Source organism: Dermacentor andersoni, chromosome 3 (genome assembly GCF_023375885.2).
Source record: "Dermacentor andersoni chromosome 3, qqDerAnde1_hic_scaffold, whole genome shotgun sequence".
NCBI lineage: Eukaryota > Metazoa > Arthropoda > Arachnida > Ixodida > Ixodidae > Dermacentor > Dermacentor andersoni.
The window spans coordinates 204160775-204175484 of record NC_092816.1 but is presented as its reverse complement, the minus strand read 5'-3'; the positions used below and the strand labels follow the sequence as shown (position 1 = coordinate 204175484).

General features: G+C 47.8%; 1 protein-coding gene across 1 annotated transcript in view; it reads right to left on the bottom strand.

Annotated features, from left to right (window-relative positions):
• l(3)80Fj (lethal (3) 80Fj) overlaps positions 1-14710 on the bottom strand; it is a 378408-nt gene that overhangs the window by 62086 nt on the left and 301612 nt on the right. The window contains exons 42-44 of the mRNA XM_050172680.3: positions 13514-13716; positions 9572-9695; positions 8100-8198 (exon numbers count right to left, since the gene is read on the bottom strand). Of these exons, the coding sequence (XP_050028637.2) occupies positions 8100-8198; positions 9572-9695; positions 13514-13716 (426 nt within the window). The remainder of the gene's footprint in view (positions 1-8099; positions 8199-9571; positions 9696-13513; positions 13717-14710) is intronic.

Sequence of the window (14710 nt, the reverse complement as noted above, 5' to 3'; positions counted from 1 at the left end):
GGAAACAAGATTACTGCAAGAAATAAATGACAGCAAGACAGAGACCAATATGTTGCCTTTGATGACAAGCACTGAATCTTGTAGTTCCAGATCAGCTTTCTGGGGCCATTTCCCAACCTTCCTTTGCAATCAATTGTGGTAGCATCGACGTGGCCGCACCCAAGTCCATAAAGAAGGATGACAACAATGGAAAACTAAATTTACCGATACAAAACGCAGGCCCTGCAGGCCCTCCAAAGTTAAGGCTCTTGGAGCTGCTTTTCTTTCCAGTATGCACGGTGCCTTAAAGACAACCTCTCGGTTGCTATCAAGCACCTCACATTATAAGTAGGGGTGTGTGAATACTTGAATATTTGATTTCGCATCAAACTGTGAACATTCAAATAACTGGATTCTTGAATCGAATATTTATTATTTCGTTTCTTGAATGTGCATATATTCAGTTAAAAGCTAGGTTGTGGGTGGTATCTTAATGAGCGCAGTGTTCCCACGGCGTGCAATCTCGATCAATACAAGGTTCATCCAGGTAGACGAGACCAATCGAACTATTAACGCTATGCGGACACACGGAACACAAAGGCAGCATGTATTGAAAGCAGAAAAGCATTTGCGAAGATCGATTCTCCACTGGAAGCCATGCAGATTGTATCAGATACGCATGTTTAGCATTCACTTGTCACGATCAACGACACGCCACACGTTGTCCCGAACTACCGCTTTATTTCCCGAACGCCAACCTTCTGCAGCACACAACCACACTCCGAGTTCTCTCGTTCGCCACTCTCTCCCCGCACACTCGCACGCTCGCGCCGCTGTCCTCCCTGCACTCACGCCACCTGTTCACCGCTCAGTCAACTACTGTCAATCCCGCGTCTGGCCTCCGAGAACCGTGGCTCCTTGTCGCGGGTCTTGGGCTTGCTTGCCCCTGCCCTTGCGCGTCACACACTTATGCTGATTCACACAGTGCGGAGCTTTCTGCTCACATGCGAGCTAAGCACACAGACGAACTTGGCACGCATGCACGCCTTAGTTGTCGGCTGGTCGCCCACAGACCCACCGCTACTTCAGAGGCATTCTAACCCATACATGTGGTCATCACAACTGATGAGCCACTCGTTGGAACATATTAGAGACAAGGTTTTTGTGGCGGCACGCGGCCCGTTGTTACATCGGCCAGTGGATAATTTGCGTCACGACTGTTAGGCCTAATCGGAGTTGTGTCGTCAGGTGTTGGCAACTAAAGCTACAGTTTGATTCCATATCAAAGCAAGTTGATTCGCAGCAGTTGCAGGGCACTCGGAAAGCTGACAAACCGCCTAGTCAATGAAAGTGAGAGTACGGGATGACCCAACATTACTAGACTAGCTTCAGTTTTAAAACTCGGTGCCGTTGCGCGGAACCGCCACCCCGCCCGCGCCTTCGTGGCGCTGCAGTCGCGCCCGGCTTCACTTCCTCACTGGCGGCTACGCGGGCGGGCCGGACTAAGCACACGGTGCAGCGTTGGTGTATTCTGTGGTTCGTTGTTGACGGCGAATTTCAGCAAGCATGTCATCAGCGAAACTGTAGCCTTCGCCGACTTTGTTAAGAATATCAGCAGGCGATGCCGACGTGCTGCGTGCCTGGCTGCATAGGCGGCTATCGGAACGGTGTCGACAGTTCGGCGCGCCACCTTTTCTGTGCTCCCAGCAACGCGACGCTTCGCTCGGCATGAAACAGAGCGATTCCTCGTGCCGACCGGGAACTCTCTGCGAAATCAACGGCACGCGCTTGTGCCACTGCTCCCGCATTCGTCGTCGTCTTCCACAGCTGGCTGCGTGGCCGTTCATCTTTCCAGCGTAGAATTTCACTTCACTTCTGTCGTCGTCAAAGACGTTAAATCTTGGAGACAGGGGCACTCCTCAAAGGGCCACGTCTAGCCCACATTGTCCAATCTGGCCATGGTCGGATTGAGCAAGAAGCTCTTGGAGATTGAGGGGTAGGCACACCATGTATGCAGATGACGTGACCACATGGTGTCCCGGTGGTAGTGAGGGCTATATCGAAAGTGTTCTGCAGGAGGCAGTAGATGTAATTGAGAATTATTTGGACCCGACGGGGTTAAGGTGCTCCCCCTCCAAGTCGGAGCTGTTGCTGTGCAGTACCACTAGAAGGGGACCCAAGCCAAGGGGATGGATACCCGTGGACCAGCTGAGCATTCAACTTCGTACAGGAAATGGCGATCTCATACCTAGGGTTGATAAGATCAGGGTTCTGGGGATGATTATTGAGTCGAACGGCACCAACACGGTGACGATCCAGAAGATCATTGCCAAGACACAAAATGCAGTACGCCTAGTGAAGAGGGTGGCCAACAGGCAGACGGGGTTCAAGGAGGATAGTCTGATTAGACTTATGCACGCATTTGTATTGTGTCACTTTACTTATGTGGCGGCCATGCACAAGTGGAAACCATCAGAGAAGGAGAAGCTTGACACGTAGATTAGGAAGATCACCAAGAAAGTGTTGGGAGTGCCAATGTGCGCCAGCACCGACCGACATCTCCAGCTGGGAGTTCATAATACCTTGGATGAGATAGCTGAGGCTCAGGAGAGGACGCAGATGGTGCGTCTCTCTACGAATAGCGTGGGTCGGCAGATTCCGAGAGAGTTAGGTGTTCCTCAGGAGAAGATTTCGCAGCTTCATGTCGGTATTCCCTTGAAGGTCCGTCAACGGTATCACGCCAAGCCTGTTCACAGGAACATGCATGCGGAGCGAAATGTGAGTAGAAGAAAGGCCAGGGGGGCTTTCCAGCTTAGACTTATTCGTGATGAGAATCAGAAGGTTGGCTTCGTCGATGCTTCTTTTAACGAGGAGAGAAAGGTGTTTACCATATTTGCCGTGGACAATGAGGGCAGTGTCGTTAACGCTGCTACCCTTCGGATTGATAGGCCAGAGGTCGCGAAGCAAGCGGCTATTGCGCTCGCCCTGGTTGACAGGCGCAGGCCTTTTGTATGTAGCGACTCAAAGTCTGCTGTTAGGGGCTTTGAGAAGGGCTCGGTGGCTAAGGTTGCTTTTAAAATTATGCAGACATGTGAGATCTCTCAACACTACTTATGTTGGTTCCCTGCTCACCTTGGGATGATCAAGGGAGCCCCTCCAAATCTCAATGAGTCCGCTCATGAGGCAGCGCGAGATCTTACCCTCCACTCTGCCCCGCGCAACGGCGTGGCGGTACTCCCCGAGAACAGAGACTCTCCTTCCACATACAATGAAATCACGAAGTATTACCTTCTTAATCGCAGGGTTTACCTGTTGCCACATCCTAAACTAAACAGGGCTCAGGCACTTAATTTACGCTTACTACAGACTGGTACTTATCCTTGCCCAGGGAGACTGAACATGTTTCATCCGGAGACGTATACAGAGCCTTATTGCCAAGATTGTGGTGCTTTAGCCACGCTCGAACACATGCTCTGGTCTTGCGAAAGAACTGAAGACTCGGTGATTAAGGATGCGTCCAGGTGGGAGGCTGCACTTCGCAGCCTGGACCTGGATAAACAGTTCTGGGCTGTACAGCGGGCTCACGACGTGGCCGTGAGGCTTGGCCTTCCGGTCCCGACGTGGGAGCGGCCCACTTAGTGGTTAATTATCACTACTTGCAGGACCAAATAAAGTTTTCCTTCCTTCCTTCTGTCGTCGTAATGGGGAGGCCGCGTTTACGGGGGTATGAGCCACTCATGGTCTTACGTAACGGAAAGATATAATTTTGAAGAAATTTAATTTCGAAGAATCACAAGCGGCAAATCGCAGGCGTAAACTGCTAACCACGCCGCCGAGCTAGCTTGAGACATCGAATGCAAGGGACAACTGCGGACTGCGGGCATACCGTCAGTGACGTCGTTCTCTCCGTCGCAGCCGATTGTGTGTGTAACCTCATAACTGAGAAATACTTTAATGAACCCTCGGGATTAACCCAGTGATAAACACAGGGGCCACACGTTTCAGCTTCGCTGATTAAGCACCTTCACGGAATGAAAAATCCGACTTCTTTCTTTTTTTTCTTCTCTTTTTTCTTTTCTTTGTGGCTTGTGTGTAGAAAGACCGACCTCATCTTTCTTTTTGTAGCACTTCTTTGGCGTGGTGAGAAGCTTCGGTGGGGATGAAGATCATCCTACAATCACGCACTTTGGCCAGATATTCAGGCTCGTGAGCCTAAACTGCGTGAAACGTTAAGACGACGGGAAGAAACACACAACATTTAGAAACGCAGCTTCTGCGCTTTGCTGTATGCATTTCTTCCTTTCGTGCAGTTTACCCTTCTTTCAGTATTAACGAACTGGTGCGATAAATCATATTGCTGTAGGTGGATACCGCTTTCTCGTGGTATCACCAATTCGGACTAGGGAGAACGCCAGCGAGCGTGAAACACGCGCAAACTGCCCGTCTGCACGAGCTCAAGGCTGTGACGAGGCGTCTGCAGTGGAGCCCGATGGAACAGCGTTGCCATCTGGCGGCTGTCACAGAAGTGGCGACAGCGGCTGTAAGCGCGCGGGCGGGGAGTTTTACAACTGAAGCTAGTCTAGTAACGTTGAGATGACCATAGTTCACCATTGCAAATCACTGTATGGTGGCCCCTTGAAGATTCCGAACGCCATTCGTAGCTGTACATCAGTCTCTTCTTGTACTTTTGAGCGACCCGTCACAAGAATAGCTTTGAATTTACATGGCAGGCTAGAAGCTATCATGTGACAGCATGCTGACTCTCGGATGCATTTACAATAAAAGCTAATCAATTCGAATTCTGCGAGGATGCTAAGACAATTCGAATTATACAAAATTCGGACTAATGAAAGTGAGAGAAAAATTTTACCGACTATTATGATACTCCGTAATGTGAATTAGCGCACAGGCACAGGCTACGTTGCATTGGTGAGAACAACAAGTTTGAAGCACTGGTGCGGCCAACGTAACCGGACGCGACCAACACGGGTCGACGTGCCCGACGTCGAGATGACTCTTGCTCCATCTGCATGTTCATCGCGCCGACTGCGTCGACCCACAATGCATTGCACAAAGAAAAAAGGGTGCCCTCAATGCTATGACGCTTCGCCGACGGTCGCAGACAGCCATTCGAAAGCGGTGTTCAGGTTGGCGATCGTTCCGCACATGCTCCAAAGAGAGCAGCTGACAGTGCGTGCGTCAAAGGGGACGGTATTTCGGCTGGCGCAATGCAAGCAGTGCAGCGGGACTGGCCAGAAGCGACGCTCACCTGCGCGCCGAGAACGTTGGACTATAAATGCGCCTTTACGTGGCCGCCGCCGTCGCCATCGCTTGCCGCAAGAGCGGGTGTCTTAAAATGCACTTGCAAAGTGCACCACAACCTGCTAAGACATTGGTCTCCGTTGAACTCTCGTAGCTGCACCAGCTGCACGCTGCCGAGTTCCACAACATGTATAGGTGGTGTCCATACACGTATTCCAGCGATTCCAGGCTATGCTTTTTGGTATTGTGAGTGTTGATAAATGTCACGGGCGCCATGTAACGTGACACAAAAAAAAAAAAAAAAAGAACACGCAGCACTGTGTCCACGTTTTTATCTTGAAGGTCTTGAGAGAGAATCGACCTGCCACAGAGGCGCTGGCCGTGCCTGGCCTGGCGAAAACGCGTCTCTCTCCAGTTGGGCCTCAACGAAGGGCCCCAGATTGAAAGAGCAAAGCTGCACGGCTCAAGCGGCAATGCCAGCGTCGCCAACGTGCTCTCGCACTAGCACTCTCCATATCAACGAAGGTGCGGAGTTCGAATTATCGGCGGCGATACGGACTTCAGTGTGAATTAGTGGGATACGTTGGATATTGCTTTCTATACATTGTTGGACGAACCATAGCGGCTACTTTGAATTATCTGAAGTTTCGAATTTATGAGTTGTGAATTACGAGATTTTACTGTACACTGACGGCAGAGGGATCCAGGAAGAAGGAAGGAAGGAAGGGGGTCGTGCAAACTTGCCATGGGCCTCCCAATCTGGGAATGTACGGCAGGAAGAAAACGACGCTGAACCCGACAGTGAAAAGGCACCCTGTAGGTGTCGACCACGGTCGATCTGTGCAACACAGATCACTGCGCACAACGGTGCCCCTGTCACCTGATGCGTGGGTTTCCGTTTTAGTCTGTTGTGCCCAATACGTGCAGAAACTGCCTGCCATCCTTCCGTTTTGTAGCAGGAAACTCGAAAGCTACGATTTCTAAGCGATAAAAGAATGGCATTAAGCAGAGTAGAGCCCACTATTAAACTGAAAACCTCCTTGGTATTCAGGAGAAGATAACTGCTCTATTTCCTCAGCTTCAGGGGAAAAAAAGCACAGACGTTCAACAGACATTCTATAGATAAATAATACTTTCCAGGCCTGTGTAGGTGAACTGAGTTGTTATCAGTGCTCATATACTAATTTGGTGTTCCCTTCAATAAGAGTACCTAGGTACCTAGGTTACTGATACCTAGCAACGCTTTTGTTATGCAATATGAGTAGGCTTCTGAGCATGTGCAGCACAGTGTTTCTTGAAAATAAAGTTGGTAAGCGTAAAGCTTAGCGTTAAATTTTCTGATGTTCATTACAATATACACCTTTTTTTATTGCGACAGCAATTGTAAGCACACTCCAAGCGCATTTTTGCTGTCGCTGTCGAAGAGGCAGTCGCCGTGATGTTCCGTATAAAGTCCAAGGGCGATAACACTGTTACCGTGCGTTGTATGTTGCATCTGCGAGTGAAAGCATGCAAGGGAAGCTGACGATTGTGGCTCAATCTTGTGTATGCAAACAGAGAAAGCGGAGAGCAAACATGCCATTTTCCGTCACACGGAAGGCCTCCAGAGGGAAGCTAGATAGAATGGTAGAAAGGACGGGAGAGGGGAGGCAGAGAGAGTAGAACCGACGCAGTTGCGAAACGAATGAATAACGACCTTGAGAAGGCAAAGAAATGCTGCTACTACGGAAACAACAGCGGTTGTGAGCAAACGGGATAAATTTAAGTTCAAGGTATGGTGCGGTACGTTTCTGCTATTGCTGAAAAATAAACACCATGCAAATTTGTCAAGTGGGCTACTTATGCAAGGTGTACAGAAGCTGAGCCACGTTAAAGCTCACTGCAGGGTCTAGGCGACACTACAGAAGCAGTCACACATCAAATCAACACTTCCGTGCCCACGGCGGTAGATTTATGGCTATGACATCGCTTGAGGTTGCAGGTTTGATCCTGACTGCGGCCGCCCCATTTCGAAGGCAGTGAAATAAAGAAACACTTGTGCACTTAGATTTAGCAACAAATTAAAGAACACCATAATGTCAAAATTAATCCAGATTCCATTTTTCATTTCGGTTTCTTGTCGCTCTGTTAAAACAGCACGCAATGGGAAAACAACAAAATACGTTTCGGGCCACCGGAGCACCAGCAGCTCGATGCGCATCGGCACCTTGTGCTGCAACAATCCACATGACGCTTCCCATTATGTAGATGTCAACAATAGTTCTGTGTCAAATTTTTTAGTTACTTTGGATCGTGTGTTTCTTTCTCACGGTTTTTTTCAACAAGTATGAATGAGGTTATACTATATTCAGTATTCGCACACCCACAAGCCAGTGAAACAGCACATTCGTTCTTGCATCTACTGATGACAAGAGGATGAATGCAAAAGTGCTGATGTAACAAAGGCATGACACTTACTCAGTGGTCTTATGCGGATGGCCTATAAAACCACACCTTTCTTTTTTTTTTTTTTCACAGATTGAGACACTGTTAAGCAGCTCAACTCAATCATCAGACGAGTAAAAGAAAGAAGCACTTGCTGGCCTTTTATTTTGGTCTTGCTTTATTGTTCTGATACCATTAGCCAAAATTACTAAGTTTTTTCATAAAGCACCGATCGTGCCAACCGTCTAGAAAACCGCACGAATACACAAATGCCCACCCTGCTTCATATTTACGTCAGGGCTGCTTGTGTAACACTGTTTTTAAATAAGTCTCACAACTTTTCATGCTCGCAAAGTTACCATTCTCGCACAAAGAAAGGAACAGAAAACAAACGAGCAAAGTGCCCCTGCAATGAAGCCAAGAAACTGTCCCACCTGTGGTATCAAGTAGGGCAGCACAACACGGCTCTTGATGGCCATCACTTGTCGTAGGCCGTCCAGTGTGTTCTCAGCCAGTACAGAGTCACCCTGGCCCTGAAACATTGACACAAACAATGTTAGATTTGAAGGTGCCAACAGTAGGCACGTTCTAGATTATACTTTGAACATGACCTACAAGAAATGGTTCTGTATGCAAAAAAAGAAGAAAAAAAAAAACACACACACACACACACACACACACTTAAAGACAATCTTTAAACCTACTTATGAACAATGCTGTTGTCTCTGTAAGGGCACAAATCTTAAGAATGGTAAGGCGACACATACGTTCTACAAGCTGTTTCCATTATTTTTTGCAGTGAAGAAAGATTTCAGGGCTGCGTCCATAGACGATTCTCCACGATGATAAAATGTCCTAAAAAAATGACCAAAGGGAATTCTGGTGCTAGTTTCAACAGCAGGTGCAAACATGGCATTTCAGCCAGCATTAAAATGATGGGTTATTACGTGGATTTGCACAAACTTCGTCCTTTGGCCTCAAACGACTTTGATTTGCAAATTGACCATTTTCAACAAATTATTGCATTATATTCACAAATGATTATGCATATGTGCAGAGACCTATTGCCTTGCTGGGTTAAGAAAAAAGAAACATTTGCTTGGAAATCCAGAAATAAAGTGCAAGTTCGTATTTACTAGAGTAAGACCAGTACACTTTTTTCTTTTTCCAATTTTTTACAGGATGCAGGCCTTACACTTATGGCAGGCTTATGGCTACACACTGAAGCCTCAAACTGTGCTCAGACTACTACGCAGAATAATGCAACCACTGGTGGCTAACTATGAACACACTTATTCGCCCTTCCAATGCCTTCATATGATGAGCTTGCCTGATCCACACTCTCCACAAGCTGGTCTTCCTCCTTGTTCAATCTTTTAAATTCTCGGTCATCTTGAGGCTCCCGACGACGATCTCTAGCAAAGCTGCACGCCACGCATTCAAAGTTCACGTGCACAATTCTTGCAGCAACCATTTCGTACAACCAGTGGGGCCCTTTTTGGGGATTGTCCTTGGCCATCCACTAGGAACAACTGCACTGAAATTTCCCCTCGAAATGTGGGTTGATGCAGATGTCAAGTCACTTTTAAAGAGCAATCTGAAACAGTAATTGGTGCCATCTAGCAGTGGCTTCCCAAACTAGCGTGCGGATATGGGCATGATGCTTAGTGAAACTTTCTTTCTCCCAAATCTCTGTGCGCCAAAGTGGGGGCACTGGTCTTACACGAGCAAATACGGTAAATAAAGCCACAACAACTTCTAAAGCCATAAGCGCAAAGATAATCTGCGTACCATCTACCGTTCCCATGGTAGCTGAACAGCAGCACTGGAGTTCCTTCTAGTAATTTTAGCAAGAATTTTAGTTATGAACTGCAGCTTGAGAAACAGTGATCTTTAATAATCTCACCAGCTGCATGAGCAATGGGGATAGGATGTCGTCCAGAGCCCTGGAGCCAACTGTCGAGTGCAGGTTGTCAAATGTCTTCGCTGCGGCTACGCGCACCTCCTTCAGGGGATCACACAAGGCTCTCCTGCGCGTGAGGAGAGAAATGAAGAACCACGAAAGTAAACTTCTCACACTGGCATTCTTTGCCTTCATCGAGCTGTGGAAAGAGGCACAACCCAATGAATGTTGGACAAACTTTAAAAAGTGTTGTGAACACCTGCTTTTAGGCACTGGTCGGACGGAGATGTTCTCAAAACACTGTGTGGACATGCCAGCTTGCTAGACAACCTTTTCCTGATCTAATTATTTTTAGTACAGTTAAACCGCATTATAGCCGAAAATACTTTCATTACATCCGACATTCGTTGCACAATACATTCTTTATTGCCAATTTAACCTGAAACGTTTGATACCTCCTCTGTTATAAGCTTCGTATTCATTATGTAGAGGTTAGACTACAGTTAATAGCTTAATGAAATTTTTTCTTGTCAAGCGTCGGGATGAAAGCCATAAGCTGTAGTCACAAATCAAATAAAAAAAAAAAGTGAGGCAAGGGACAATGACCCCATAAGCATTCTGAAACATCAGTCTCTAACCTCTCCTAGGTGTGTGCGAATACTGAACATCACCGAATCGAATTGAATAGTGAACATTCGAATACAGTCGAAGCCCACAATAATAAAATTGTAAGGGAAAGTGAAAAAATTAGCTTTTTAGGGAATTTCCTTGGCGGAAAAGACAAGGAAATGGCTTGCAAAACAAAAATTTATTGCCTACAGTTGCAAAGTTTACTTTGCCGAGCTTTGCCTTGCGGCAACTTGACAGCTCTGCGTTCACACTCCAAGAAGTGGTCCATTGCCACGCCGTTGTTTCGCTCATTGAAAAACGAACAAATTGTGTTGAAGGCGTCTAATACATCCTGAAGGTTTGTCTTCTTCTCTTGATGTTTTATCCTAGGTGGTCCTCGGCATAGGCAGCTTTGCACATGTTACTTATGATGGCCTCATCGGTCATCACCTCATGCACAATAACGTCTTCATCCGTTTGAATTAACTTGTCAATGCAGAGGCCATCTGGAACTTCGTTCTCCAGGGCACAAAATTCACCCCATGTGTTGGTCGGTGATAGTGGCACTAGGCTGGCAGTACTGCTGTCATTGAGGGTGCTTTTGGGAAGTTTTCCTTTGTCAGCTTATGATCTGTGCTGAATGGCTATGAAGCAGCTGACATGCTCATCAACTTGGGCAGTAATTGCAGCCTTACCTCGCAGTGCCAAAAATTCCAGCTTTTTTGACTGAAGGCGGCATCTTGGTAAGCTGGCAAAGCAGACAATCTAATTGCAACACACAAAGCTGAGACACCCTAGCACCAACCGCTCACACCAGCCACCCTGCACACACATGTTCATGTACGCGGTACACAAAGCACATAGTGTCATCTGACTTATCAGAGTCTTCCCGTGTGGATGTGGATCAGGCTAGTCGGCAATTACGGATCAGTATGCCATGCAGGCGCTACACACTACTTTAGCCCATGCCGTGATGGCACACAGGATATAGATGTACCCACTGCAAGGTTGCCTCCACTTTATTTTGGTTTCTTTTACTTTTTTTCCCCCAATTTATATTACATTTCTGGTCAGGACACTATGCAGTACTTACCTGTTGCAAAGGATAAACCACAATTATCATCACTGTCACCTGTTGCCAGGTGCAAGTGCTCCACCGCTGTCTTTTCATAAACAAAAATGGTGGCGGTCACGCAAGCGCACTGTGACTGTAATTTACACAACATACGGACACAGCCAACGCATTTGCTGATTGTCGACACTGTTAGCATTATGCAGGAAGATATGCGTACTGTCGTTTCAGAAAACTTAGTTATTGCAGGATTGCTGTCAAAAAGAGTTTTGTTGTCGCAAGATATGAAATGCATTTACTCCTTGTGGGGGTCTCACTCGTGCTCTTGGGACAAAGGAACGAGAACACAGTAGTGCAGACAATCACAACGGCACTTACTGCACACTAATGCTTGCTAGCCGAGTTGTTATCCACAAAACATGCCGATGCCTGGCCGACAAATCTAGGAAGTTCAACTCACCACAACCGGATAGCGAGCGAGTATGTTCGCGCCTAGCTGGACACTGATGCCTGGTCGTTCGCACGTACGGTCACGCTAACGGTGGCGCGTTCGAACAAGGCCTCGCGAGACAGTCTTGCAGAAACACCGATCGGCGGCAAGCATGGAACATCCGCGCCGCTTGCCGATCCCGAGCCCAAGAGGAAGAGCCTGCTCCCTGTCCCGTCCGACCATCCCCACCGTTGGGTGGCACTAGTAGCGCAACACTCACGCCATCTCTCGTATAGCGCTGCAACCAGACTGCCGCCAGCACTAAGCTGTGCGGTAAAACCAGATCACAGGAGACGCGAGACATGTGGGGAAAACAGCATATCAGGGGATGCGGGAGAGTCGCGCATCCCCACATCCTATGAGCGTTCACTGGCGGTCCGAAAATATTTTGTTGCGGCGAGAATTTTGGTGCGTCAGGATTTAGTGATCGCGGGTTTTGAACGTAATTCGATTCGTAAATCGAGATCTACTACAGTTAAACCTTGATATAAAGAAGTAGGTAAAACCGGCAATTTGCTTCATTATGTCAAAATGTTGTCGTATTAAAATGCCACCTCTTATGCAACAAGTACAGTCGCCAATCGATTTTTCTTACACTGAAAGGGGCCACAGAATTTTCCAAATTATCGGGCAATCGAGGAAAGCAAATTTATATGAGAAAATAATTCATTTTGATGAATTTGGGAGTCAGCGATGAATGATAGGTTTTCATGCTACGTCGACGATACCTTAACATAGATGGTATGAATTAAGCAAAGCCAGCCATGCTTTTGTGTGCACATCACCCCCGTGGCTGATAACATTGCCCACGCGAGGACGACGCGATCATGAAAAGCGGTGGCAGTGGGAAGCGAACGCTTTGTCTGCCACTCGCTCCGACGGGTCACCAAAACTTTAGATTACTCAACCTTCAATACTAAACTTGCGGAAAGACAGCTCACATGATTTTAAGCCTTCTCAGCACGCCCACTCTTTGCACACGCGGCACATTACAGCCACGCACAGCCATGGCCGAGGCACGCCTCACAAATCGTGACGTGTTAAAGTTAAATACTTCGTTACGGCGAGAATTTCATTATACTGAAGTTCTTTATATCAAGCTTTAACTGTATTCAATTTTTTAAATGTTTGACATATTCAGTGTAGAGGTCTGCGCAGTGCAGCATGCTGCCCGAGTGAGCATTGCCCTCCGTTTCCGCCCCAAATCGACTGCCCAGCACCCCGCGAATGGGCTGCCCCGGCTGATGCAGCAGTGGTCTTTGTCACCGTGAGAGCGCCCTAACGTTGGCCTGACACATGCTGTTTACTTGGTGATTCACACATGGTTAACCCTTGCTGCTTTGAAAAATTGGAAGTAAGCGGAAGCTAGGAGAAGACAGGAAAGATGAAAAATGAGAGAAAGACGAAGGTTGGAGTGAGAGAGAGACAGGAAAAGGCAACTACCGATTTCCCCCGGCTGGGTCAGTCTGGGGGTGCCATCTGTCTGAAGCAGAGGCCAAAGGGGTGTGTTGCCTCCGCCAGGGGGCCTTAAAGGTCCAAACACCCGGCGTCGGCTCAACCCCCAGGATCCCCCTTTCCCCAGACATAGCTAAGCCGCGCACGGCTACATGCGGGAGACTCCAACCCTTGTATGCTTGGGTACGTGGCGTCGCAACACACCAAACGCCACCTGATGCAGACGCCCCAGCGGGGCAATGACTATGAATAAACGGGTTTCAGTTACTGCTCATCTGTCGGCACCGTCTAGACAAATGGACAAGTCCTGCACCAGTACCTGACGGTGGGCACGAGGCTGTCGAGGAAGGTGAGCACCATGTCACGCGATGTCGAGGCCAGGATCTCACTCAGCCCAACGCACACTCCCTGGCGCTGGTCGGGCAGATCAGAGTCCAAGCCTTGTTCCAGGATGGGCACAATTTCAGGCAGCACCCGCTCGCCCAGCTTGCGCACCAGGTCGCCCAGGGTGCGTGCTGCCACCTGCAATGGGGTTCCCACTGCTGCAGTGCATCTTTGTTACACTACAAGGTGGCCATAAAAGAAGACTTGAAAAACATGAATCCAGTCTAGGTTAAAATCAAAGCCCATGACTTTAAAGGAAAGCAAACCCAACGAACCTGCTACACATGGCCTGCAGAGAGCACCATGCACAACAAGGTGTAAAATGGCTACACAGCTACCAGGATGTTTGGCTGTTACCTCCTAGAGATAGTGGTACAGTATAAAAAAATATATACAGCTGACTCCTTTTCACTCACATAATGATGGCACTTTTTTTCCAGAGGAATTTGCACAAAGTTGGGGGTGCATTCTCTATGCGGGCTAAAGGTTTGAGTGCTTTTTTTTTTCTGCTGCCACTTTTAAAAAGTAGGAGACATAGTATGATTCGGCATCCAATACGGCGTCTGATGTGCCGGATCTGAGGTTTCGCTGTTTTGCAGCGCGAGATCAGATGCCTGGCATGCATGGGTGTCCGATACAGTGCTATGGCACAGCAAAATTCCTTGGTTCCAGTACGTCGGATGTCGTATCGGATGCTGTATCGGCTGCCGAATTGTATTCCGCCTCCTACTTTCTTTACATGCCGGGTGTCCAATTTAGCAATACGGCACAGAAAAAGGCTTTGGATCCAATTGACGTTCCGGCATGTCGGAAGTCGTATCGGATACTGCATTGCACCATGTGTCTCCTAGTTCGCGGCAGCAAGTTCGGGGTGTGAGCATAATGCAAGGAAAAATAAAAAACACACTTTTTGATTGGAAAAGTGTGTGTGTGCGTGTGTCTTGGGGGGGGGGTTTGTTTATTACCCGGGTGCGTTCCTTATGCGAGTAAATACAGTACAGATTCAATGAGGTTTCCAGCATAACAAAGGTGGTGTGCCATAGAAAAATAATGCACAAGAATTGCTGACACAACGATGTCAGCGATGAGTGAACATTTCTACTTCAACAAGTTTTTCAATGGAGTCAGGATG